At 39.5% G+C, this 27,648-nt stretch overlaps 3 protein-coding genes and 1 non-coding gene across 4 annotated transcripts; 1 reads left to right on the forward strand and 3 right to left on the reverse strand.

Moving 5' to 3' along the window:
• The first annotated feature begins 3,395 nt into the window (after positions 1 to 3,395).
• On the forward strand, positions 3,396 to 6,572 carry LOC122969670 (type-4 ice-structuring protein LS-12-like). The gene is made up of 4 exons (XM_044335573.1): positions 3,396 to 3,438; positions 4,743 to 4,812; positions 4,925 to 5,048; positions 6,164 to 6,572. The coding sequence occupies exons 2-4, from the start codon at positions 4,764 to 4,766 to the stop codon at positions 6,375 to 6,377; spliced, it is 387 nt and encodes a 128-aa protein (XP_044191508.1). The 5' UTR covers positions 3,396 to 3,438; positions 4,743 to 4,763; the 3' UTR covers positions 6,378 to 6,572.
• Positions 6,573 to 6,840: 268 nt separating this feature from the next.
• Positions 6,841 to 14,669, reverse strand: LOC122969669 (polyadenylate-binding protein 1A-like). Its single transcript, XM_044335572.1, has 14 exons — positions 13,903 to 14,669; positions 12,090 to 12,283; positions 11,021 to 11,136; positions 10,545 to 10,684; positions 10,298 to 10,392; positions 10,039 to 10,176; positions 9,478 to 9,573; positions 8,934 to 9,300; positions 8,660 to 8,770; positions 8,397 to 8,542; positions 8,207 to 8,291; positions 7,838 to 7,968; positions 7,538 to 7,637; positions 6,841 to 7,250 (listed from the first exon to the last, which is right to left on the reverse strand). Exons 1-13 carry the CDS (start codon positions 14,093 to 14,095, stop codon positions 7,545 to 7,547), a joined length of 1,905 nt encoding a protein of 634 aa, XP_044191507.1. The 5' UTR covers positions 14,096 to 14,669; the 3' UTR covers positions 6,841 to 7,250; positions 7,538 to 7,544.
• Positions 9,668 to 9,804, reverse strand: LOC122970577. The gene has a single exon (XR_006399257.1). It is a non-coding gene; the product is annotated as a small nucleolar RNA SNORA5 (small nucleolar RNA).
• A 1,460-nt stretch (positions 14,670 to 16,129) lies between the features above and the next one.
• On the reverse strand, positions 16,130 to 26,280 carry LOC122969785 (14-3-3 protein beta/alpha-like). The gene is made up of 6 exons (XM_044335759.1): positions 26,162 to 26,280; positions 23,344 to 23,651; positions 20,939 to 21,062; positions 19,505 to 19,668; positions 18,961 to 19,056; positions 16,130 to 17,708 (listed from the first exon to the last, which is right to left on the reverse strand). Exons 2-6 carry the CDS (start codon positions 23,635 to 23,637, stop codon positions 17,634 to 17,636), a joined length of 753 nt encoding a protein of 250 aa, XP_044191694.1. The 5' UTR covers positions 23,638 to 23,651; positions 26,162 to 26,280; the 3' UTR covers positions 16,130 to 17,633.
• Positions 26,281 to 27,648: the final 1,368 nt, after the last annotated feature.

A 27,648-nucleotide genomic window follows, 5' to 3' on the forward strand; every position in this document is an offset into this window, starting at 1 on the left:
AGAGAAATGATGATTCTTGAGACATTAGTCATTTTTGAGGTCATATAATGGCAGCAGTGTTGTGTCAGCTTGAATTACAGTATATTGTGAGATGTCTCATGTTTGTGCACTACTATTTACATACATGATGCTGACAGGATATCAAATATACTCACTGACTAGTGATGGAAGATGAAATGTTACAAAAAAATGACTGAGGTTTCTGATTTCTGCTGGATGCTTGTTTGTCCTGCTAATATGTTAATTTCATTTGTAAAACTGAGACTTTGTCATTTGTAAACTTCACTGAAGGCATTTAAATTCTGTTAGAATTTACTCGTTGCTAGAAACTGACAATGTCGTTTAGTCTGTGCACTTTCAAAATAGTCAAATTGAACACTGAACAAGAAGAGGTGGAAAAAATGATTTTATAATGCTTTAATACAACCCTAAATGTCACATTTCAGTAACTTAAGCATCAAAAATTTCAACTCTTTCTCTGTCTGATATTAAGTATAGAGTTTGTACAGCTCTACACAAGCTGTTGTCATAATTACAATATTTTCTACAGGACTTGAAGGCACCACTGGAAAGTCAGAGAAATATCAAGCCAAGAAATCTGAGCCTCCTCTGTTCTCTGGCACAAACAGAGCACAACTACAGTGTGGGCTCACAGCTCCAACTCTGCAGCATGGAGCATGTGGTTAAAACTTGGAAGCAGAGTAACTCAGTTTTACTCGATAAGAGGGTGAAAGAAAAATGACGTTACGTCTCTGAGACAGCCAAACAGATATCCTTAATGCCAGTTTAAAGATACTGGGTTTAACCTTGAGTTACTGGACCACCAACTTTGTGCAGAACAAAGAGTCAAAGAGGAAATGGGACCTCCTCTTGTGCTTCCTAGAGGGTTTTTATGACTTTCTGGGCCTTGAATAATTTTTCATTCTTTCTGTGGTCTGAGAAGAGGCCAGGGAGGTTCAGAGGAGAAACTAGGGAGCATCTTTTTAAAAAACTGAGTCTGCATTTGAATAAAGATTCAGCCTGGTTCCACTGAGAGACTCTGCAGATCTCACTAAAGCCAAGAAATAATGTCGGACATAAAGATGCAGCCTGTTGACACTGTTTACTGCGCACTTATCAGAAGGGGCGAAAATCAACAGTCATATATCACAATTGTAATGAGTGTTTGGCTCACTGGAGGGCGTGCTCTCATTTCATTACATCAGTTAATAACCTCAGCTATGCAGCTTAATGGCTTATGTTCAGGTCCTCTGATATTTGTACAGTGATGTTGTTCAGCTGTTTTTTTTTTTAATGTCTAGTTTGTTTAAGCTCCTCAGTGTTTATGGACCAAGCTCCTTCATAGATACAACTTCTACATACAAATCCAAACAAATCTGCTAAAAGGCTTCCTCTGACCTAAATACTGAATGTCCTTTTGAAAGTTTTTCAAGTTTTTGTACTTCCCTTTTTGCAATAAAGGTCTCAACTAATGTTCAGCACAACTACGTACTTGCTTTTATGTGATGTTGTCTTTTTATCATCTTTTAATCCTTTTATCATCTCTCTATTGTTTTTCATTGTCGGACTTGTTACTGCTTTCTGTGTCATGTATCTTTGCTTTTGTGTTGTGCTGCCTTTGCTTTGTCTGTCAAAGCACTTTGTAAACTCTGTTTTTAAAGGTGCTATATAAATAAAGATATTATTATACATCTCTTAGCTTTATGTTTTCTCATTTTGTTCTGCTAAAATGTTCTTACCACTCATTTCTGCCACAGCACATTTATATAGTACTCAGGTTTGTGTTATCCTCGCATGCCGTGCATACCACAGCAAAGATGATCCCATGTATGGAACCTTCTTTTTTTTTTTTTTCATTTTTTAGAGGATGAGTTCGAAAGACATCTAACCTAAGCTGTTTCCGACAGGGGAGTTCAGGCCAGTGGCGAGCAGACGCCGGACAGCAAGAACAATCTCTGGTTAAAAATACGGTCCACATTCCCACATCTGGTTTTAATCAAAGCTTTATAGTCGAAATCTGACTTTTAAAACTCTAGTGTAGGGTTTTCTTACTAGAGACACATAGCACTGTCATTCAAGCAGTCATGCTGTTCATGTCCACTGGCTCACATACTGTATTCTGACCCAAAATATGTGTTATTCTCTGTGTTGAATTGTTTATTACTAACTTGGGTGAAGTGTGGTTGACAATTAATTACTTTACAACAACCATAAAGATAGACAGTTATCAACAACACCTTGTTGGATGTAAACCAAAGGTAGAAGTTTTACATAAAGGACAGCCAAAAGAAACATTTCTAGGGAGTATTTCGTTTTAAAAACTATATTTCTCCTCAGAATTTATTGCTCCCTTGCCTGTAATTTCCTGTAACAAGAGCTGTGTATTAGTTTAAAACTCAGAGGAAAAGCTTTTGTATTTACTTTTGTATATCTACTCTCTTAATATCTGTTGAGACTGATATAAATCTTCATAATGAAACTTCACCACATGCATCATAGTCTTAGAAAATAAGACAGAACTCTCTTCTGAGAATATAATCGATTTTCAGTTTGTCTTTTAATGCTTTAATGCTGCTATAATGTCTTATAATGAACGTTGATGGGTTGTCATAGATTCATTTAACATAAAATTTTGGTTAACATCAATTTCATTTTTTTTTTTATTCAATGTTCATTTTTATTAAAAGAAGTAGCATAGGCTGATGCAACATACATCAGAATTTATAGCCTTTATATAGAGTTGCTGTATTTGCGATTTCCAGATGGACCTTTGAACAAAAACAGAACATACAAATGTCACAGAGTACATCCATTGATCAATGAGCTCATCAGTGCAATAAAAATACCATAAAAACAGAGCAGAGCAACAGCAAAAAGTTCATGATTTATCCCTTTGTAAAAACAGAAAGGGAAATAACTAAAAGGCACCTACTTAACGTTGGAGTCTAATAATTATAATAAACTTTATTTATAGACTATTTTTCTGAACAAAATTACAAACTACTTTAGAACATGAAGCCTAAACAGACAACTTCAATGATACAATTAAACAATACAAAATCAAACAAGGCTTCCTGCTGATTATCTTATCTGTTATCATGTCTCTTGAAGCTGATGTGGCATTATCAAGTGTGGCCTCAGTGACATAAAGCAGATGCAGATACTAGTGATTAAGTGTTTCATTTAATCAATATGATAAGATGCACACTCACATGCAGTCAGCAGAGAGACTATTGGACTTTGGTTTAGTTTGTCCAGGTGGCAAACAGAACAGCAAGGGTCAGCACTTTAATTCTCAAACATCCAATAATGCTTTGCCATTTTATCTTGTCCAATCAGAGTCACGTTACAACAGGGCTGCAGCACCGTACTGGACTATAAGAAGAGTGAGAGCCCAACAGGTAGGCACCATCCGGTCCAAATTCTCCTGCGGTACAGGTGAGTCTCACTCTGTTTGTCTCTTTTTCTTGTGGGGTTTTTTAATTTGCTTCTTGAATGTAACTGTTTATACTCAACTTGCACTGAAATTTAACCATGGGTCTGTAAAAGTTCTTTCTTATCAACCGATAACCTGTAGTCTTGACTCAATGTCCACTTACATACTTTTTCCAGAGCTTTCAGTCTCAGGAATTTAAAATGTAAAATGTACGTCAGTCTTCAGCCAGCGAGTGAAGGCAGCACATTGTGTTTAAACACTGTAATAACAAAATTACTCTTATTCTGAACAGTTAAATTCTATGTGTATTTACGGAGGGCACTGAAGTCCCGTTATAGTACAGAAAAACACTTCAAAACAGCCTAATATACTGTTATTGGTATGATTTGCTTTTAAAAGACGAGTTCACAGGTTTTTAAGTCTGTCTTAAAACAGTCAGTTGCCCAAATGTAATTGAAATGGGTTTTTCTTGCCATAATCATTTCTCCTGTTCATACTGGACATTAGAAGATCCCTTCATAATGTATTTATAATGTAAGTGATGGGGGCCAAAGTCCACAGTCCTCCTTCTGTGTAAAAATGTATTTAAAAGTTTATTTGAAGCTAATATGAAGCTTCAGCCATCCAAATTAGTCAAATAAAGTAGATATCTTTCAACATTACAGTCTTTTTAGTGCCAAAGTTCCTCTTTTTGTTACTATACTTCCTTCTGTTTGATTTTATTAGTAAATTACAAAATATCTTCTGAATTCTCTCTAAATTCACAAGAGATATATAACAATCATTTGAGTTTAGCAGCTTAAATCAAATTAAGTTTGCTGCTCTTGAATAAAAGCAATTAAACATCACCTGCTGTATGTTTGAGCATGAAGATACATTTGACCTTCACTTTTCTGAGCTTATATGTACAGGAGATGTTGACATGATTTCTCTGATAAGTCAGATAAAGTTTACAAGTTCAGGTATGTGGTTTGGACAAACACACGGTGACAAAAAATATTTGTTTTATTACTTCTTGGGAAAAAGGCCTGGCTGGCATTCATAGAAATGTGACACCTTTTATCAGTGAGTCATCGGGTTGAGTAACAGGAGTCCTTCCTCCGTCCAACATCTGAAAAACAAACATCATAAAGCTTCGTCATAGCTTGACTCACAGCATGTCGTGTTGCTTTAACACAGTTCAAATTGTATTTATTCATTGCTCTGCTGTCCAAAAACTGAATGTTTAAATCAAACTCATTACTATTATTATTAATAATATCATCCTGGACATTACAGAATAATTAAATAATGCTTTTTTTGGCAGGTCCTCTCCCAGTCAGCAGCCATGAAGTTCACCCTCATCGCCACCCTTGTCGTGCTCGCTCTGGCACAAGGTACGACCTTCACACAACCACTTTAAGTTCTCCAAATGAAAGCATTTTGTCTATTATGCTGTATATTACATACTTATTGACTTTTTTCTGTTTTGTTTTTTGAATCCCACAGGAAGCTTTGCCCAAGACATGCCCGATCTTGAGAAACTCGGTCAGTACTTCGAGGAGATGAAGACCAAAATGACCATGGAGCTGACTGAGATGATCCGCACCCAAGACCTGACCAGCCAGGCTCAGTGAGTAGTGAAGACTTTTTCTTGATTCCTCTCATCCACTCAGAAGGTTTAGTCATGATTCGTGTTCAGGATGATTAACGTCTACTCGCCACTGACCACGCTGGTCTGTTGTTCCCACCAACCATCTCCCAGTAATCAAGTGAAGCAGCCACAGACCCACACAGAAAAACCTCTTTAAATACTACACAGCATCAGCACTGAATGCTTTTTAAAATGTAGTCAAGTACTGTAGTTATGTGCACATTTGAGGTGCTGGTACTTGAGTATTTACATTTTATGCCACTTTATACCAATACTGCACTACATTTTACAGCTTTACTTACTAGTTATTACAGTATAAAGATATATATACAGTATAAAGTAATAATAATAATTAATTATTATTTTCTGCGTTATGCATACTTTTGATACTTTAATGTACATTTTGCTTATTATTCTTTCCACTAAGTGCCATTTTCAAGTAGTTACCTGTTATGAAATATGAATAAATTGCAGTCTTGCTACTTTTACTTTAAATCACCCCCATTTAAAAAACATGTTTTTCTATTTGTTACTTCAGTTTAATGTGTGAACTTCACTGTGCAGAATGAATGTTTGTTTCCACATTTATCTTCTGAAGGAGGAAAGTTTCTCACCTTAAATTTCACTTTAAGATCTGTACCAAGGATCAGGATCAGTAACATAACAACTAGTAGTTTGGGGCCCGTTGTGGTCTAGTATGCAATTTACATTTAAGTGTGATATAGAAACTTGAATATAAATGGAGAATGGACTTTTCTGTGAGACGTAGGAGACGTCTTGTGTCCAGCAGTTAAACTTAAAATTAATATTTGTATGTCCTAAAACATGTCTGGAGCATGTCTTTAAGTAAATTATCTGAATATTTTCTCCATCAGTGAGTAAATGTAGATGAGGGAAGGTGATACTGAAATTTATCTCCTCTTTTTCGTTGGTGTGTCCTGGATTCACTTTGACTATCAGTCTTTGAAAGCATCATAAAAACTTTCAGTAACCTGGAACACATGATAATAAAAAGAGACTGTACAGTAACGTGCAGGTCAGATGTGGCGTGTTGTCAATTTGTACGAGGTGGTTCATCATGTTCTACCCTACAGGACCTTCCTGGAGGACAAGAAAACCCAGCTGGAGCCCCTGACCGCTCAGATCCAGGATCAGCTGAGGTCCGTCGCCACCACCGTCGAGGAGCAGATCAAGCCCCTGGCTGCCAGCGTGCAGGCCCAGGTCCAGCCCATGGTTCAGGACTTCCAGAGGCAGATGGAGGCCATCCTCCTGCGTCTGACCGAGCAGGCCAAGGCCATCGGCCAATAAAACCGTTCGTCCTTCCGAACGATGCAAAATGTTTCCATCACCATCATCTCCGTAATGGAGTTAACGGACTTTGCATCTGACGGCTGGCCTGAAGGTGCAGGCAGAAGTACAACAGCCTAAGATGTGTTTCAGTGCTGGTTAACATGGATATTTATTATCTCTGCACCAAAGCACAAATAAAAACTTGAAACACAACTTTACAGTGTCAATTTCATTTCTTGTGTGTGTATTATGTGCATCATTTCATTTTGGACAAATTTAGAACATATTTAGTGTTATAACTGATGCCTCTGTGTCTGTTGAGGAGCCAGTTTGGTCTCATAAAGTTGTGTTTTTTCCTTACATGCAGTGGAGAAAAGTGTTTTTTAAAAAGGGAAATTATAATTCTTACCACAATCAAATTGGTATGAGAGTGATAGGAAAAATCTTGTCATTTCTCTACCAGCCAACAACAGACACATAGTTATTTTATAAGTTTTATTCAAGCAAGCAAAGGTCAAGGGAAATTTCACAATAGCAGGCTGTCCCTGTACTTTTACAGCCCAAACATTCAAACATTAAAAGGGATAAAATGGCAGAAAGGAATGCTTTCAATCGTATTTTGTCACAGAATTCTCCTCTAAAACCCCTCATAAATGGATCATTTTTTATTTTAACTTTTTCTCTTTTTTTGTGGGTTTTCTCTTTTTAACTCAGCAAACCAGGCCCGGTGTTTCTGTTCATTAAAAGCCTGGCTGGAGACTTGTTTCCATTGTTTTGTTTTTTTTTTAATATATTATTTGACTTCTTTTTACTTTGTTTTGTGTATTTTCACTTTTTCACTGTTAAATTCTTTTTCTCCATCGGTGAAGCTAGTCACAAGGTTCCCCCTTCCTGCAAAAACAACATAAAAATATGATCAGTCATATGATTTTCTGCGCAATTTGCAAGCGATATAAAATTCACATTCCACCATCAACCAAAACCAGCACTTCTGCTCCGAAACACCAGCCTTATTGTAAACTGAGACCACAATCGGAAAGATGAGGGATGTGAATGAGTTTGCTGCACAAGTTGACTGTGGCGTTCAAAAGTACAAAGAAAGGTCATCATGAAGATCTCTACTGTGAGCTCAACACTGTCTTCTCCTTGTTAAAGCAGCTCTAAAGAACTAGTCATACCTTGGATTCAGACACTTGGGACACCAGCTGAATTTGTCACAGTCTTCTGGGCGGCCTCCTTGGCCTGGTGGGCCTGAAGCACAGCCACCGCCTCATCCACCTACAAAGAAAATAGTTCAATGTTAGCCACACTACCACCTTTCCGGTCTTAAAAATAAATCACATCCTTTACATTCACATCCTCCGCTGTTGATGATAGAAATGTTTTTCCTCTCTCTGTTCTTTTTATATGAAGTCCTGGTGAACTCTTCAGAGAAAACCGAGGGGACTTTGTCAATATTAATGTACTCAGGTACTGACCTTCGAGCGGAGAGACTCGGGGGACTCCAGCATGTGGAGCAACTCTGAGTTGTCAATCTCCAGCAGCATGCCGGTGATCTTCCCTGCCAGGCTCGGGTGCATGTTCTGGATTAGTGGAAACAGACGCTCACCTAGCGGATGGACAGAAACAGATGTTTTATGAGAGGATGTTATTAACACTCCCAAAAGGTCAAATGCTAAAACTATATTTGCTGGGTAAATCAAGCATTTAAATACCCAATGTCATATACAGTATACGCAAGGTACAGTTGATAGTTGTGTTATCACTCCCACCAGAAAAAGTCTCAAGTTGAAATGCTATTGTCAACACAGTGAATGTGGTAACGCAGAGCTGTTGCTGAACCTTACCCAGCATCTGCTTCTGTTCCTGTGGTGGAGCTGCGGCCAGCATGGAAGCAGTCAGAGGCTCTTGTCCCTGAACATGGACAGCAGGCTGAGAGAGAGGAAACAATAAAAGAAAAGTCATTGTCAAAACTTTTTTTTTCCCCCCCAGATGAGGTCAGCATGTTTTGGCTGAACAGATGTGTGACACTCCTACCTGCTGCATGTTGACCTGTGGCTGAGTGTTCATGTGCTGCTGGGGGTTGCGGACTCCTGCGGCATATTTGTACTGAGGGACTCCGCGCACTGGAGCGGCTGCGGCGGCGGCTGCGGAGGCTGGTCGGGGGCCCATAGTCTGAGCAGCTGCAAGATGAGACAACAGTAGGACGGAAACATCAAGACACATAAGTAGCAGTCACACAGTTTGACTGTATTTTCTGTGCACTTAGACTGACTATTAATTGTGTGAAGATGACTGACCGACACGCTGGGTGGACATCATGCGGGGCACCTGGGAGGCGGGCCGCATGGCACCGAAGGTCTGAGGGCGTGGTGCTGAGGGACGCATGGCACCTGGCATGTTCTGGAAGTCTGCACACACACACACACACACACACACACACACACACACACACACAAACATAACAGTTTCATGTATAAACAAGTTGTTTCCACTGTGTCTTAATGTGCTTTTAAAAGTAAATATTGAATTAAATCAATTAAAGTAAATATTTGAGAGAGGTGAGATACTCACGTTGTGGCCGCACACCTCCTGTGGTCCAGCGTGGGCTCGGGCGAAGCTGAGCCATCTGGCCAGCAGCTGGGTAGTAAGCAGCACGGTTCTGGGCCTGAGGAATGGCTGCCATGAAGTAGCCAGAGGGCGGCGCTGGCTGGTAAGGATTGATGACAGGGTTCGGTACTGCACGCACACTGGCCATACGCTGCATGTACTGGTTGGTCAGGTGGGCTTGACGCTCTTCCTTTCTCTGGGCCAGGGCCACATACAATGGCTTGGTGGCTACAATGCGTCCATTCATTTCTGTCACCGCTTTGGTGGCCTCTTCTGGTGACGAGAAGCAGACGAAGCCAAAGCCTTTGCTGCGCCCGCCTTCCATCATCACCTGAGCGAGAGAGAGTCAAATGACTGAATGAATTAATTAAATTAATTAATAATACTACAAGTACTATAGTGCAGAGTATATATACAGCTAAAGAGCATCAGTACCAGTAAATGAATGCAGTTTATTAGCCATTTATTAATTAATTACAGTAAGGTAAGTAAACAGTTGAGGTACTACCTTCGCACTGGTTATGGTGCCGAATGGCGAGAACTCCTTTCTCAGGCGTTCATCGTCAATTCCATCATCAAGGTTCTTCACGTACAAATTGACACCCTGAAAATAAATAAAAAGACAAAAGTAATGTAAACTTCTGGGTTTTCATTTGAAAATATCACATAAAAATGTCCCTTTATTGTTAATTTAATGGATTTGTCTGTAGTACATATTTATCCCCAGACTCCATGGTGAAGAAATGTGAGGCCCATGAACTACAGAGTCACTGTTGCAGCCATTTTGGCCAGTGCAACCTACTAAGGAGGGAGCACTGAATTTGACAAAGCTGCATTCATTCAATATGCCTGACCAGACGTTGCTCATTAGACTGAGAGTGATCAGGAACTTTGTGAAAAGGGTAGTCAAACTATAATGTTTCACTACAAGGCACTGCAGCCTAAAAACAGCACAAGACTTCTGAACTGTCAATATACTGTAAGTTGTAGTATTTTGATATTGTACTATGTTGTATTATTATTATTATTATTATTTGTGGAGTTTTTGTGAATTTGTGCTAGAATGGACCTGGTAGCGAGTCATGCGGTCTTGTTTCATTTGCTCAAATTTGCGCTTGAGCTCTGTCTGTCGCTCCACCTTCTTCTGGGCACGGCCGACATAGATCAGCTTACCGTTCATCTCCTTCCCATTCATCTCATCCACTGCCTGTAAAAAAAAAAAAAAAAAAAAAAAAAAAAACAACAAAAGTAAGCTCAGAGGCAGGAAATGGTGGACATTTCCCTGTGGTCACTGGTAAATGATTAGATCTTGCTGGTTCAGCCTTCACCTTCTGAGCGTCCTCGTGCCTCTCAAAGCTGACAAAACCGAAGCCTCGAGACTTTCCGCTGTCATCTGTCATGACACGGATACTCATGGCGTTTCCTAGGCAACAGAGAGATATATCCTTGAGTGAATATATTTTGCAGCATAATGTTTTACTTCAGAGGATCAAATCACTATATAAACAAGCACAGGTGCAGATTGAGAATCGGGTCATTTGAAAGAAATATTGAAATACAGAAACCCGGACTGACCGTATTTACTGAAGAGTTCCCGCAGCTTCTCATCATCCATGTCATCACCAAAGTTTTTAATGTAGACATTTGTAAACTCCTTGGCTCGGGCACCCAGCTCAGCCTCGCGCTCTTTGCGAGATTTGAAGCGACCCACAAATCTGCATTGAAATGGACATTAAGCAAAATTTTATCATTACACCTAAACTGCAAATAAAAGAAAAACTAAAAAAATGTTTTTGCTCATCACAACTTTGTTTATCATAACTGGAAAACCAATTGTTAATTAATTAATTCATACTGTGGAATAAATTAGTTATGCACACAATAAGATGATCTTAAATTGCAACAGATGATCATTTCAAAGTGACTGAATCTGCTGAAAGTATCATTGCAAAATTATTTGAACAAGGACAATCAGTCATTTGAGTTTTTTTTTTAATTTCACAGATTAGTAGCACTTCAACAATTTAAAGCCATTTAAAACATTCACTTACACTTTTCGGTCATTGAGCAGCATGCCATTCATTTTCTCAATGGCTCGCTCGGCTGCTTCTTGAGTCTCAAAATGCACAAAGCCGTAGCCCTTAGAGCCATTCTCGTCACAAACCACCTTAGAGGAAAGAAAACCCATGCTGCACTTAAACCACACACACACACACACACACATACACATGCAGCAGCAGTACAGAAACCTGAACTGTGTGTTAGATCATGTTTTTGTTACTTTGGTTGGGACTGTGCTTCAGTTAAAAATCCAAAACCCCATTTCTGCCCATGAATATAATCTGTTTCAGAATTGCTCTGTAACACACTGTAGTTTAAGGTTGATATTCCTAATTTAATTTGAACACAAATTAATTGTTTGGTTTAAGGGCACAAATCCTTCTTCTGTAGTAGGGACCTTCCCCCCCACCCTTCCCCCAACATCCTTCCACTTATTTGTACATTCCCACGTTTATTCCAGATGTAATGTCTGCAGCAACAAAGCCAATCTCTGATCTGTTACTTATTTCATCTAGTGTCTTTGTTAGTTGGGGAGCAGGTCTTGCACATCTCTATAGTTCAAACGATAGGAAGACATTTACAAGGCACACGTATGCAAATTATGCCTACACTCACAATGCAATACTCCAACTCAACAGTAGCCTCTTTTACACAGTTTGTTCAAGGCAGCACCATTATTCCGCCTCACCGTCCGGTGTAAAATGTATGAACACGGAATGAGGCGACATTGCTTTTCCACCATTAAGCCGGCAGCGGAGGTAGTCACATTGTCAGATCAACGTCTGTGTGAAAGGGGCAGACGGCATGGTGGGACGACACACATTATGCTGACGCTGTTGTGTTACATGTCACGCCTCTAATTCCAGAGCGCCGGCATGCTATCTAATAATCACACACTGGGGCGGCATTATGCCAGCTTTGTTTGGTTCAGTGTAAAAAAGCAAAGCCGGCATGCTGACGGGTCTTCTTTACGGCGATATTGCAGAGTCTCTGTCTAAAAGGGGCTACTGATGGCTGAGGTGAGATAAAACAAGGTGGAGATGACCACAAGTCTTTTACCTTGCATGACAGGATGTTGCCAAAAGCAGAGAAAGTGTCGTACAGGGCCTTGTTGTCGATGGACTTGTCAAGGTTCTTGATGAAGATATTTCCCACGCCGCTCTTTCTCAGTGAGGGATCCCGCTGTGACCACATGATGCGCACAGGCCGCCCCTTGATCACGTCAAAGTTCATGGTGTCCAGAGCGCGCTCGGCTGAGTGGAGGAAAACAGGAGCAGGGGTTAGGGTTATTTATTTAAGTTAAAGTGCTGTTTGGTGGATTAGACATCTATTGTGTGTGTGTGAGTGTGTGTGTGAGCTGTTGATAAGACAGCAGTGTTAAAGGTGGGGTCATTAGTCTTCAGGGGGTTTCTAGTGTTAGAGGGCTGATGGGAAACTGAACTGGATCTTCAGGTTTTCCCCCCAGGCCATTTATAATGAAAAAGAAGATCCACTGTCCATGCTGTCGTGGTGGTTAAGCATATTTACATCTGTTAGTCCTCCAGGTGTCAATTTTCTTTCATCTCTTTGCTCCTGGGCAGTTTGACAGTAGGTGATACTGCATTATCTACTTCCCCTGGTCTTAAGTTTCTAAAGAGGACCTTCTAGTCAAAAGTACCGATTCAGACCAACAATTTGAGCACTTTACAATAGGGCCTTTCATAGTGGCAGTTTTATGAAGCTAAAACATCATTGTACTATAGATAAATTGGAGATAACCTTACTTTAAATGTATTACCTAGGGCAACATTATACACTTTTTTCATTACCAATTAATCAGGTAATTATTTTCCTTCACAAGTGAGTCGATAAAATGTCAGAAAATGTCCATCACAAATTCCCAGAATCAAAGTTGATGATTCATATCTCTTGTTTTTCTTATAACATACCCAAATTATTAAGTTTACTACCATAGAGGACTAAGAAAACTATAAAATATTAATATTTGTATATGTGAGACAATAGAAATGTGTCCCCCATTAGAGATTTTGCCATACTGTTTAAACCATGGAAGCTATCTCTTTAATATCTCTGGTAATGTTAGGCCACCATTGCTTTATGGTATTACTGGATTTCTGTACATCAATGCGATGAAGTTTTTTCATTAAGCTCCCTTGATAAAAGACATTAACCCAGACCCTGCCTAGTTATATTTCATAAACCATTTCTGAATTGAGTTTTGGGAAATGTTATCATGTTATATACCAATACCACCCCTTATAACGGACATATAAGAGGCTATTAGTGGGAAAGCCTCAACAGAATATATCTCAGTAAAAACACTGACACACACCCAAAGCAAAATGCAGACCTGTGCTCTTATCACTGGAATGCAGAACATTTTTTTTTTTTTTGCAGAGGGTGGAATATGTGGCTTCTGGGGTTTGGAAACCTGACACATACAATCAATAACTGACAAGTTATTTCCTAACAGTAAAGGAAATAAATTGATGTTCATGTCACAACAAAGCTGACTGGTAAACACTCTGGGGAGGGGGGGCGTTTAATTTAACTTTTTTGACAATACTTGGCTAGGCTGAACAGTTGGGGTGTTGTCTTGACAGAGCAGAGATAAAGATGCATTGAGTATTGAGTGTCCACTGCTACATTACTGGGGTGGGCAGGGCTGGGCTGGGCGGACGTGGTGCTTTTTCAGCTAACGCTACGCCACCGCTGGGAGGTTCAAATGAGGAGACCCTACCGACAATATGTCGGCCGCAGTCACGTGTAGTGGAAAAAGGCTAACTCACACTTGTTGTCACCGACTGTCATTTTAATGTAGACATGTGTTTTTTTTATCCTTTAAAGCCGGTATTTTCACAAAATTACTTACCGTCCGCTGGCTGTTGGAAGTTGACATAGGCGTATCCAAGGGAACGCCGGGTGATCATGTCCCTACAGACCCGGATCGACAAGATAGCTCCGGCTGGGCTGAATTTCTCGTACAGCATGGCCTCGGTCACATCTTGATGCAGGTCTCCGACGTACAGGGAGGCCATGGGGTAACTGGGAGCACTGGGGTTCATTTTTCGTCGGCTGTGGAGGCTAGCAAAGTACTGGGACGACGCTGAATGTTCTCAACGAAAAAAAGTTTTCTACTGCTGTACAAACGCTGGGTTCTCTAACGGCCGCTGGCGTCACGTCAGCTCGGGGCAGAATGCTGATGTTAAACGTTAGCAACCGTTGGGCTTGTCAGTTACAATGATTTCGGCTATAATTTAGAGGATGACTATATTAAAATGACACAATGTCGACTTCTAGTGTGATTAAAACTGTCATTCAAATGTGACAACGCAAGGATAAAAGAAAAACTGACGTTACTTGGCCTCGCTTCAGAACCGGTAAAACACGTCGACTGAAAATGTGTCGTTGAATTTAACGTTAGGCAGCCCGTTCTTGTACGTTACCCGTCCAGTCCTCGAATGTCTACTCCAGCTTCACCGACTTGTTACAAAAAAGAAAAAAATGATTTTTTGGTTTTTTATATATTTTGAAATTTTTTTTGTATTTTTATTTTTTTATAGAATGTGTGCCGAGCGAGCTCAGGAGCACACGCGCACTCACACAGCACTAACAGCCGGGGTTGAGGGGGAGGAAGCATCGGGAGGCTGTGGTATATATACTAGTGGGCGCGTCACCGAAATGGACCAATCATCTTCGAGGATAGTTGAAAAAACGTCAACAAAGGGGCGTTAACCACCACTGTACCCCATGATGATGAAATCCTGTAAGAACGTATTGTTAAAGCCTGAAATTGACTTACTGTATTGACAACAATACTAAATTGTTTAGCGGTGCTGTACGGGAACGACTTGGATTAGTCATGTATAGCGTTGGTTAGCGTCTTCATGTCTGTTAGCATGAGCCAATAATCAGACAACCATCCAAACTACTATATAGCCTACAGTGCTGTCATGGGCTTGTCATGCCTTGACATTTACTGTAACACGTGTGACATTTCTCATTTGATGAGGGTAGGGCCATTCAGCAGTATTGCATCACATACAAAGACAGCACTCATTGAATTTTCCCATATTTTTTCAAAGTGTAATGCTTAGCCTTTATGTTGATTAACTCTAAAGGGCCTCATCAGCTGCTATCATAGAGAGAATGAAAGACAGAGCCACATTACTCACTCCTCAAGGACCACTGATCAAAGCTTTAAGTGCCTCTGAAATCGGCAAATGATTGCAGACAGACCCCTTGACATAAAACTGCAGTGTAATGTGATGGGACTTACTGTTGCTCATAAATATTAGGCTAACAGTGTGCTCATGATCTGCATGGCTGAGGAACAGATTAGGATTTGTGCCTTGTCATTGCTCATATGAGTTAGACTTGGTTTATAGTTAGATTTGGTCTCATCAGCCAAAAGTAGGACAAATAATTTGTATGTTTATGTAGAGACAGTTATCTGTGAAGCACAAGATCATCTTTATTGGTCCACTAATGCACATTAAAGGTTAAATTATCTGGAATGATTTTTTTTTTTGGTAATGTCTCACTATAAATTCAGTTGCAACACATCATGGCCTTTCACAGCCATCACCATCTGCAGAGGGCAGTGTTGTCAGTGAAAAAGATGGTTCTCATCTGATCTGCTACGCAGTGCTGACATTTTTAATTCACCAGTATTAAGGGATGTAATGGAAATAACAATTTATATATAGCTATAGTATTTTATCATTCCCCTAGTCTTTCAGCAGTGTAGTAAAATAACATAAAAGCATCTCTTCAGCTGATGGAAGTCAATTTCACCTCAGGACTGCTGTTAAGATAGTTTTTGTTTCAGAAAAGATTTAGAAGTCATGCTTCAGTAACAATACATCAATGTAAACAACTTTCCTTTCTGTTATAAATCAAAGGTTGAGTCCCATATACCAGTCTAGATGTGATAGATTATACAAAGTTGTAGCTTTAAACTGGTCATTGCTGGGGTCCACAATGGCCTTTCTTCACATTCTCAGTGACAGCAGCTGTCCCACTTTATATATATTTAACATATCAAAATGTCATTGCACATGTACAGAGAATAAACACACACATTAAGCACAGCACACTTGATTTTAATGTTTTAATTCCACTTACATGAAAGCACATAACCAAATAACGTACTCAGAGTGTAACTTGCAAATTCTGAATCCTGCATCCCATCTTTTTTTTTTTTTTCTTTAAAACCAAGATTCTGTAATTATATGAAACTGGCACTACTTTGTGTCTACTAAGTGGTCATAACGCAGCTCTCTACCAAGTTACTTTTATAATCAGTTTATATTTAGCATTGTTTTAGCTCATCTTTTCACAATGTACTTTCAAGGAAGGTAATGTTACTGTAAACCACCTGGTTCAAGCTAAATCCTAAGCAAAAACTGCCAGTTTCGAAGCACGCCTAACCCTCACACCATACTACTGAGAACCACATACATTCCAGGAGTCAAAAATCAAGAGTCAAAGGGAATAAAATACACAAAAGAAAATACAAAAAACACCTGAATAGAAAAAGAGTAGAAAGCCACATAAAAGCACATGGCAAAAAGTATCCTCTGCACTGCTGAAAAGATAAAATATCAAAAGTTACAGTATCGAGCCGTTTTATCAAGTTGTTCACTTTTTCTTAGGCTGTCTATACCTTTGTCGTATGGTATGGAAAAATTGCAGGAAATCATATTGTACACACATTTCACAGAGAGTGAAAAGATGTCGTTAAAATGGAATGTAATCCCCTCAACAAAACTATCAACCAAAAAAGTTTGACTACAGTTTTCGCAAGTGGCTATTCATACAGAAAACCTTTCCTACGCCCCGAATGCACATAGAACCCACTGAGCCATGACACGTGTACCATCCATAAAAACACTACCTGCTACACTGGACACCGACAAGGCAGGATGGATACAAGCAATATGTTAATAGATCTTTACCAAGGTAAAATTCTGCCGTCTATATGATCACTGCTATTGTCAGATGAAACCTAAAAATTTTGTGAGAGACAGCCTCGGATTCAGACTGCTGTGACCTTTTTTCTTTTACAGTTTACGTGCTTCAAAGGTGTTTTGTGGACCCAAGTGTCACAAAGGTTGTAAATGTTCAGTTCAAGTAAAAACATACAAATCATCAAAATACAGTTAGAGGTTTTTTTGTTTTTTTTTTTTCTTCCTGCAACCGCCGCAGTTCGCTACAGTGAACAAGGTTAAAGAGCATGGGGGCTGATTTGGATCTAAAGGAGGGATTTCATCAGGACTAAACGATGGACAAAAAACAAACAAACAAAAAAAAATCCACTGGTTCACACAATGAGTAATGTTCAATAAAAAAAAAAAAACAAACAAAAAAAGACAGATCTATTCCATTCTTTTCTCTGTGGAGGTGCTCATACAATTAACACACACACTTCAATGTATCTGCACACACATACTGTACTTTACACATTGTGAGTGGAGTGTAAACATACATATCTGTGCATGTATGTGCACACACAACCACGCACACAACTTAGGCTGGTGAGAGGTAAAAAATGTGTGTTTTTTTTTGTTTTGTTCTGTTTTTTTTTTTTTTCTCTGAAGTTCAGTTCTTCTCGGCTGCCTGCTCCGTCTCCTCTCCCTCTCCCTCGCCCTCACCCTGGGCTTCTGACATCCACAGCTGCGACAAAGCACAGGATACTGGTATTAGTGCACACTCAGAAGCAAAGGAGGGGGGGGGAACTTTCCATCTCAAATATTTAAGCCCTTGTCAGACATGGAATACATAACATTGCTAGCTACATTTATCTGTTAAAATGGAAACTACACTGATGTTACACTTCAAAGTCTGGTTACAAGCCTCAGGGAGTGCTACTGCATATGTGTAAAAAGCTCTATAAAGCTTTTTGTGGCCTCGCTTCTCATCTCTGCTTGAGGCTAGCAGCTCGAGGCTGCACTAGCAGATACTAGCATGAATCTGACCTAACTATTGGCAAGTGAGTTGAAAAGGAAGAACAATGTATAGCATAATAAAGTCATATCTCTGGTTCTGCTGCTATGGTTTAGATTCTTCTTTTTAGAAAACTGTCCATTGTGAGTCCAACAATGTTATAGGATTGCAAAATCAGTCAAGTCATTTTATAGTGATGACATTTTGACAGACATAGGTGGTGTTACATAAATATTCCTTATGTCTGACTGAGTCATAACAGGACTTTTACATTAAGAGCCATAATCCTTTTTATTTGGCACCTGGTACACAAGGGGGAGCAGTAGCAACACTAGAGAACAGTGCTTAGATGAAAAGTAATGCTTGTGCGCTCCCTCACAGTGAATGCACTAATATACATTTACATACATAATAGATTTTCTCATCAATTTCATCACTTAACATGATTAGATAGCACATTCTTTTGCCGATTTAATGTTCGACAGTGAACAAACGTCAATTGACGAGCTGTTAAGTTGGAACTCTTGTTTAATTCCTATCTGCTTACATGCATTTCTGGAGATTTATCAATTCATCCATGGTGTTGGCATGATTGAAAGTTGAAAATATAGAGAGGGAATGCAGGTCTGATTACTATTGCAGTTGTAAGAGGAGTTTACCTCCTCTGCCCCACTGTGAGGGGTAATAAAAGTCCTCGTAATAAGGAAAATAAGACGCGCTTTTCGTTTCTATTAGTGCATATTTAATCTTGTGCTGCTGTGGTATTTATGATAATTCAGACTTGTGCCGTGATGGAAGAAAGGTCCGACCTAGTAAGATGGCCTTATTAGGCTGACATACTTTATGCAACGAGGTGCGTGTCTGAAAGGGGCTTCGGTTAACTTTAACATGTAATGTGAATCTCAGTGAAACCAGAAATGAAGCAGATAGTGAGAGTATGAGTTACAGCTGACATGCAGGAAGACGAAGGTAAAACACTCACTGTCAGATTGTCACGGAGCAGCTGCATGATCAAGGTGCTGTCTTTGTAGGAGTCACTGTTGAGGGAGTCCAGCATGGCGATGGCTTCGTCAAAGGCCTGGAGGAGATAGAGACAGTCATCGTTACTTTTAAAAACCAGTGTGAGGGTTTCCAAAAGCAAAATCACCAATATGAGATGGATTTAAATAAATACTGTCATAAATTTAAAAAAAAAACAACAGCAAGGAGCCCTTGATATGGTTTAGGGTAAAAGGGTACATTTGTGCTGTTCTTGACAGGCGTAGATTTGGGTATAAATGTAGTAGCGTGGTCAGTGTGCAGTATGTCATAAAAAACTGAAGGATTTCTCCATATTCATTTGACAAACCACCACAACCAACTTAACCACATATAGTTTTCACGAGTTTCAGTACCTTTAAAAAAAAAAAAAAAAAAAAAAAAAAAAGGACAAAAAACAGACAAACCAAACCAGAATGAAGCAAAGTGAGTCAGTGAGAAATCGATTCAAAGAGAAGCCCAGACGTGAGAAGAGGAAGTGTTCTTACCGTCTTGGCCAGTTGGCAGGCCTTCTCAGGCGAGTTGACGATCTCGTAGTAGAAGACAGAGAAGTTGAGAGCGAGGCCGAGGCGGATGGGATGAGTAGGCTGCATTTCGTTGTAGCTGATTTCCAAGGCCTTCTGGTAGGCTTCTTGTGAGTTGTTGATGATGGCTACACATAGGAAGACAGACCGAGTGGGAGGCAGACATTTCAAGCGGGAGCAGTAAGATTTCATGAGGTTTGTTCACAACTTTGTAATTGCTTTGAGTAGGACAACAATTACAAGCACTCATGCCAAGATTTACACATATTAAAAGATAAAAAAAAGCATGTGTCCAAGCCCTGCCTGACTGTGCACAAACCATCTAGTAGAGTTAGTTTAAAACAGTCTAAACAAGTTGTGTACCAAGACTCATTTTAGGCTTGGACCAAGATGTTACAAAACATCATAAAAAAGGCTTTGAAGCAAGTTCTTCCAACAACGTGATCCACAGACAGCAAGGACAATAAAACCACAATTACTTAAGGTTTTTAATAAATAGTTGGAACAAAAACAGGATTTAATTTTAAAAAATTATCCTCAAAACCAAAAGGTGTTTGTTCAGATAAACCTTTTGAGTGTCTCATTTGATTTTTACTTTTGTGTCTATTAACAGCCAAAAGTCAGACTGGAGAACTAATATCTCACAAACAGGCCAAGCAAACGTGAAAAAAAAAAAAAAAAACATTAAAAAGGAGGTTATTATGAATTTCCTGTGGGAATAAAAACCTTTTCTCTAAAAATTCTATGAGATTTTTTTTTTTTTTTACAGCAAATATGCTGAAAGTCACAACATGACCTACAAGATAACCAGCAATTAAAGAGAAAAAGAAAAAGAAAGAAAAAAAAAAAACATCATCCAGACAGTTCGGGTTGCCACAGCCACTGAAGAAATACTCAAAAAATGCCTCCCGGCAACCAACAGCAGCCAACACCCTGGTGCTGCTCCTGTTGCCATGACAACGTGGCAGCAGCCCTAGCCTGCATTTAGGCTGACAGTTGTAGGTCAAGGACCGGTTGGGTGTCAGTATTCTGGCCACAAACAAACACCTGAAGCGAGCCTGGTCTCCTCATCCTAAAGAGGGTTTTAAGGACCATTAATCAGCGCACATTCATCCCATCCTCCAGCAGATGTGCAATAAGACTATTGCCATAGAAACGAAGGGACCGATCACACAGCATCAGCAGCATGTGTTTTTTAGCAGTGGGAGGCATCTTTTACATGCGTTTGAAGTGTCTCGCGTTCTGCTCATGAATCCTGGGTATAATAATCCTCTTGTGTGTTCTGATTTGCGAGAGCGATTGCACAAGAGATGGATGGAGAGGCTATTAGCGATGTAGGACGACCAAAAAAAAAAAAAAAAACTGTCACAGGAAACAAAAGAGGTCTGTTTCACTCACCTTCCTTGTCCTCTCCGGTGGCCACTTCAGCCAGGTAGCGGAAGTAGTCTCCCTTCATCTTCAGGTAGAAGACTTTGCTGTCAGCAGGCGTAGCGTTGGGAATCAGATGTTTGTCGAGCAGGTCCTGCAAGTAAGGATGTGCGACACGAGGGTTGAAATGTGTGGAACTCGACCGCGCCGATAGTTGCAGCTATGAATTACACAACACTGACAACAGTCTGCTGAGAGTGCAACCTGAGCCCTGTGACAAAATAGCCAGCATACTTTTAGGACAACGCCATTTTCGCTGTTCTTGACAGAGTGACAGAGTGTGTCGCAGTGTAATTTCAGAGAGCATCAGAGTTTAAGCTTTTTTTTTTTTTTTTTTTAAAGATCTATCATGTACAAATTAATATGAAACAGTCAGCAGAACAAACGGCCTCTTGTTCATAAATTTGTCTCTGAATGGGAGTGAATGAGCTCAACAGATTAACCTTGATAGTGGAGCAAAAAGAAGGCAAAAAAAAAAAAATCACTTAGTTGTAATTTAAGGGCACCAGTTTCCTTCTTTGGGTGGCGGTAAATGTGTGAATACAGTCAGGATGTATCCAAGTTATCAACTAACGTCTATCTGCAGAATATTCAAACATCTGTTGGGTCAGTGAGCCTTCATTTGCATGATGATTTCAGACACGAGGCTTTAGTCTCAGACATTTTAATATCAGTTATTATCAACGGCACAGATGATGGATTTTCACAGTGAGTTGAATGAACTGTGACGTAAGCCAAACATTCAGCTAGACAAGCAGTTTCATGATGTGACTAACACATTTGAATTGAACTCTTAAATTTATTCTTCCTCCATTTTTTTAAGCTGTCCGATACACCGCATGCTACAGTCCTGGTCTATTAGCCCCCCTCTTGCTTTGTTAGAGGGGTGTAGACGGCCATATGTCTCCCCTGATACACCGCTGCTTCTTTTCACCTGTATGAGGAGCTGAGACAGAAGGATGAAGGTTTACGCTGTTCCCCCTCAAAACCCTAACCCCGTTCATGTTGGCCGCACAACCAACCAGTAGATGTCATGATCCCTCACTGGCTTCCCACTAGCCCGGCCCATTGATTTAAGTACTGGAAACCAGACTCCAAAAGATGGCAACCATTCATTTGAAGAAAAAAAAAAAAATTACTCATCCAGCAAATATTATTCATCTATCTTTCTGGTTTATTTTTGCACATGTGCATTAGCGTTTCTCAGCTTGTCCCAGAGACTTTACACTGGGATGACATCATGCACATGAAAATAGCTTTTATAGGTTCTGAATAGTTTAACAAACATAAAACCTTCATAGTTTAAAAATTCATAACAGAAAGTAATAAATGACCTCGTCTACAGTTCGAGAAGCCCTTTCAACAGATTTAGAGACATCTCGGTCTATAGGAAAAATTCTTTTTGGGCCACATGGGGGTTTTTTTTGTTGCTGCAGTATTGCGGTTTGCCACTGAGGCAAATAGCCAGCAATGCTGACTGGCCAGTGGCCACAACATATCCAGCTCTCTTAATACATCCTCTGCCAGGCCAGAGGCACTGCAGTCAGGGACTGAACACAAGTTGCCGCAGTGGTGCTCTGTATTTTTCTTCTTTGCCACATGGCATTGAGAGAAAAAAAAAAAAAACTCAGCAAGCAAAGATATTTGAAAGTGGTTTCAAATAAGAATCACTTCTTGGTTCTACTGTATAACTATGTATAGATATCCCTGTAACTATAGTTGTCTGTGTGGATTTCCACATAAAAACATTTGACATTTTAATAACTAAGTGGAGTATCTTCTTTGAATTCATGCTTCCCACCTCCTGTCTCAACTAGAGATTATTTCAGTTGTGATGTTCAAGTTCTCACTAGAAAAGCAGCTACATCCTCTACACCACCTGATTTTTCTCCCTTTATTGTTGCTAAAGCTGCAACTAACAATTATTTTCATTCTCACGCAATCTTCCAATTATTTTTTCCATTAATTAATTAATTGCTAAGTCTATAAAATGCCAAAAAGTAATGAAAAACTGTCCATTCATTTCCCAGAGCCAAAGATAATGTCTTCAAATATCATTTTTTGTACGACCAACAGTCCAAATCCCCAAAATGTTCAGTTTATGATGATATAAAACAGAGATAATCAGAAAATCCTCCCATTTGAAAAGCAGGAACAAGAGGATATTTGGTGTCTTTTGCTTGAAAAACCACAGACAAAATTAATTGATTATTAATATTGTTGCTGATTATTTTTCTTTTGATCGACTAATTGATTAGTTGACTAATCGTTTCAGCTCTAAGTGTTGCACCTCTCATTCTTTTTTCCATCCATCTATCTTGATTCAAGCATTTCCTTCCACCAATCCAGCCTTCTCTACTGTCTCTGCTCCTTACCAGCACTTCCTTGCAGATGTCGTTCAGCTCCTTCTCGATCTTCTCTCTGTACTCCTTGGCCAGTGTGGTCTTCCCACTGTCATCGGACTTCTGCTCCATGCTGGACACCACCCTCCAGGAGGACCTCCTGGCCCCCACCACGTTCTTGTAGGCAACAGAGAGCAGGTTGCGCTCCTCGTTGCTGAGCTCCGAGCCCTCCTCCGTGACGGCCTTCATGGCTGCAGCCATGTCATCATAGCGCTCAGCCTGCTCGGCCAGTTTGGCTTTCTGTACCTGCTCCTCCTTGTCTGCCATGGCTCCTGTGTGGGCTGCGGAAGGAAGGAAGGAAGGAAGGAAGGAAGGAAGGAGGGAAGGAGGGAAGGAAGGACAGAAGAGAGGGAGCCAAGGAAGGACAAAACAAAGGGGACAGGAGACGGATTAGGAAGACAGAGGAGAGAGAGAGAGTAAGAGAGTTGGGGGAGGGCAGGAACAAGGAGAGAGGAGCAACATGATGGGGAAGGGGGGAGGGATATGATTATTTCACTTGGACGAAGGACGAACTACAATGCATGTAAACGCCCTGTCCTTCCTGTGCAACGTGAAATCTCTGAAGTGGTTTCTCATGTGCATGTACTGACTCTCAAAAACTCTCCATTATATACTGAAATCAGTGAGTCAGCAGGGAGAAAATTTGAGTAAATGGACAAAAATCCCATGCCACATAAAACATTTGGTGCATTACTCGATCAGTTTCATTATTTTCTGCTGTAATTCTAGCAGTGTTTTGGTCTCTCATAAGGCTTGGGAACATTTTTCAGTAGTAAGCCTGTCTTAGGTGTGTATACAGATGCTTCTTTGAAGTGTTTTTTGGATTTCAACCAAGTTGGCTCATCTGAACTCTGGCACAGACTTGATTTATACTAATGATTTTATTCACTTGGAATCTAAGTCATTAGAAATATGAGAGAAAGTGGTTGTATGTGCAGAGAAGTCTTACTTCAGAAATCATACTATAATGGAAATAGCGTGATGAATTAAACACTGAGTGTGGTTGTAGAAGACTGATTGCTCTAGCCACTTTAGGGCCACAATATTAAAATAAGGAAGTTACATTAGGGATGCAATTAATGATCCTTTTAATTATTGATTGATATGCTAATTATATTCTCAATTAGTTGTTCTGTTCATAAAATGCAGTGAAATAATGAATGATATCCAAGGGGATTTGTTAAAAACATTTGATTTGTCCAACCAAAATCCAGTCCAAAACCCAAAGATATTCAAATCTGAAAGTCAGAACGTCAACGTCATAAAAATCAATCAAAAGAATATAAATCACAATTTCCCAAGGTGACATCCTCCAATTGTTTGTTTTTTATGACGAACTGTCCAATTCAGTGAACCATCATGTATGACAGAGAATAGCAGGAAATTCATACATCTGAGCATTTAGAACCAGTGAATGCTTGAATACTGCTACTGATTAATTATTTCTAAATAATCTTCTGTTTATGGATTAATCAACATATTATTTCAGCTACTTTACCTCTACTATACCTCAATTTTGAATTTAGCATTTTAGCATGATAAACAAAGGTGATCCACTGCAGTTATCATGACAGCTGTATGTTACGCAATTAAAAAAAAACAAAAATAACTGGCTTGATACTAGGCCAAAGATGAATTTATCAATTAATCTGCTGATTATTTTCTCGATTAATTGTTTGGTCCATAAAATGTCAAAAAATGGTGAAAAATGTCGATCGCTGTTGTTGAGAGGACATCCTCAAATATCTTTTGTTCACAACGTAAAGATATTCAAGCTTACTGTCATAGAAGACTAAAGACCAAACGATTAATCGATTATCAGACTAGTTGGGGATTAATTTAATAGCTAATGGATTAAATCGACTAATCGTTGCAGCTCTATTCAAGACAAACTGATTTTAAATGGCAGGACAGAAAGTCTGCTGTGTTTAGACTGATATAAGCAACACAAATCAGTATAGTATTGATATTCTCTGATCAGACCCCTGCAGGCTATAGCTATCAAATACATTTTACATTTTCCTTGCTTCATCCGAGGATAATTGCAGTGCATGAACAATAACACCATAAAACTCATTTGCAGATCGTGGCTTACCGGCTGCATTGTTTAAACACCAGAAACACCAAATCTATTAGACCCGCATTACAAAAAAAAAAAAATCCCACGATCAGTGAGTCCGATCTACCAGCAGCAGACACCTGCACCCTTCTGAGGAATGTCGGCCACCCAGTTTCACGTCACACACACACCTGCCCGTACACAGGCAAGGACACAAACCGCCCGAAAATAGCCTTTCTGGATGATTTGGCTTAAATGTTTAAAAGTGTTTAATGTGGAAACGCTTTAATAACCCCGCATAAGTACAGATAATAGCTGATAATAGAGTCAGTTAAGCTGGAATGAAAGGAGCCTAGCTTAGTTCAGTCCACAGTGAACGCCCTTTTTCGCTTCCCGGAAAACTAACCAGAGATGTCGGTTTTTGTGAGCATTTAGTATTAATTTCAGGTTGCTCCTTTTACAAATGTTGATTTTGTACACCCGAAAGCTGCCCTTCAAACACAGCGAGTGAAAGAAATAAGACGGGTAAACGCTAAAGTGCAGCAGCGCTTCCCCATTCAGCGAGCCGCGAACAATGACTGAGCAGCGGAGCATCACTGGTTTCCACCTCCACAGTCCCCGGTAGCAGCGATTCGCGCAGGATTAAAAGCGTCCACGAAGCACACGGAGCAATTTAACGATTTCCCATCGAAAATATCACCGAGCATCGGTGGTAAATAAATGCGAACTAACCTGTGTGCGTCGTAAAACGATGTTGTTCCTGATTCCCGGCCGCACAGCTGATGATCTCTCCCGCTCATCCACGGGGTTTCCCTCCAATCAAAGACACAGCAGCAGGGTCGCACCGGGACGGGTGACGTCAGAATCGGGTTGCTAGGGTAACTAAATTTAGAGGCAAATTTTTTTTTAAAAGGCGACTTAACTCAAGTTTTAAAGAGCTTCCCCGTGTTGAAACAGAATACTTCATAACCAATTTAAAATGTTTATCTATTTTTTTTTATTCGAAAGGAAGAAAATAGTGCGTACAGAACTATTTCTTTAATGTCACTTTTCTGAAATATTCTAACCGTAAAAATACAAAGTTTTACTTTCGTATGAATGTAAAACAATGCACATCCCACGACCGTTTGTGAAACTTCGCCCGCAAAGACTTATGGGAGATGTAGTTATTGAGTTCTATCTTCGGTATGACGAGGGGTTAAAAAAATAGATACTAATTTCTGTTAAAATGTGGTCATGAAACCACATCACACGTTTTAGCTTTTTATTATCATTATTTTTTAAATTATGTAATCAAGGAAAACATAAATTAACCAAGAAGTGGGGCGTGAATGATCATTTTCTTTCTTTTTTATGTTCACCTACTATACATGTAATTATGTTACTTGTACAGTAGGTAAAGTGTGTTTACCTACTTGTACATACATAGTACCACTAGTTACTTCATAACTATGTTTTATCTACTTGTAGGGTAGGCAAACAAAAAATTATGTCTATGTTTACCTACTGTACAACTAATCTACAAGTTGAATAGGCTAGTAGTTTATGGTTGCTATGGAAACTATATTTCTTGGAGGGGGTAGACTTGGAGAGGGTAGAATAAATTTTTTTAAAAAAGGCCATTATTTTGTTTTCAGTGAGAGCCCCATACACACACGTGCACACACAGCAATATACAGTTTATCTACATATTGATGAGACAACATGAATTAATAATCCCAATTAATGAATTTGACCATAATAATTGAGTTTTTTTCTCTCAATATGTGACACTACCTTAAAAACAAACCGTTACTGTGTCGTGCCTCAGGTCTTAATTGGTAACACTGTAATGCAGTAGTTCGTTAGTATTCAGATTCAGTCAATTTAATTGCACTTGTAGGCTTATATAACAGGGATACTGCTGGAGAGATCAATGGCCCAACTCTATATTTTCCTACACAAACTGACATGCAATAAATGTATTGAACATTACTAATGTTAAGTGGTGGAAGATGTACTCAGATGCTTTACTTATTTAATAGTAGCAATGCCAAAATACTCCAATACAAGTAAAAGCCCTGCACTTAAAATCCTACTTAAATAAAAGTACAGAAGTATTATCCGCTAAATTTACTTAAAGTATTAAAAGTACTAGTTTTGTAGAAAATCAGCCACAGTGACTGATATATTAAATATATTTAATAAAGTTAATAATTAATACTGAGCATGTGTAAGCA

This window comes from Thunnus albacares, chromosome 19 (genome assembly GCF_914725855.1).
Source record: "Thunnus albacares chromosome 19, fThuAlb1.1, whole genome shotgun sequence".
NCBI lineage: Eukaryota > Metazoa > Chordata > Actinopteri > Scombriformes > Scombridae > Thunnus > Thunnus albacares.

Bases quoted from the DNA above. Each gene is read 5' to 3' on its own strand.
- LOC122969670 (XM_044335573.1), top strand. From the start codon at position 4,764: ATGAAGTTCACCCTCATCGCCACCCTTGTCGTGCTCGCTCTGGCACAA. The intron at 4,813-4,924 runs GTACGACCTTCA...TGAATCCCACAG, and splicing joins CGTGCTCGCTCTGGCACAAG to GAAGCTTTGCCCAAGACATG. The intron at 5,049-6,163 runs GTGAGTAGTGAA...TCTACCCTACAG, and splicing joins GACCTGACCAGCCAGGCTCA to GACCTTCCTGGAGGACAAGA.
- LOC122969669 (XM_044335572.1), bottom strand. From the start codon at position 14,095: ATGAACCCCAGTGCTCCCAGTTACCCCATGGCCTCCCTGTACGTCGGA. The intron at 10,177-10,297 runs GTGAAGGCTGAA...TTTTTTTTACAG, and splicing joins GGCACGAGGACGCTCAGAAG to GCAGTGGATGAGATGAATGG. The intron at 7,638-7,837 runs GTCAGTACCTGA...TTTTCTTTGTAG, and splicing joins CCGAGTCTCTCCGCTCGAAG to GTGGATGAGGCGGTGGCTGT.
- LOC122969785 (XM_044335759.1), bottom strand. From the start codon at position 23,637: ATGGCAGACAAGGAGGAGCAGGTACAGAAAGCCAAACTGGCCGAGCAG. The intron at 21,063-23,343 runs GTAAGGAGCAGA...CCTTACTTGCAG, and splicing joins ACATCTGCAAGGAAGTGCTG to GACCTGCTCGACAAACATCT. The intron at 17,709-18,960 runs GTGAGTGTTTTA...GCTTTGTCGCAG, and splicing joins TGCTCCGTGACAATCTGACA to CTGTGGATGTCAGAAGCCCA.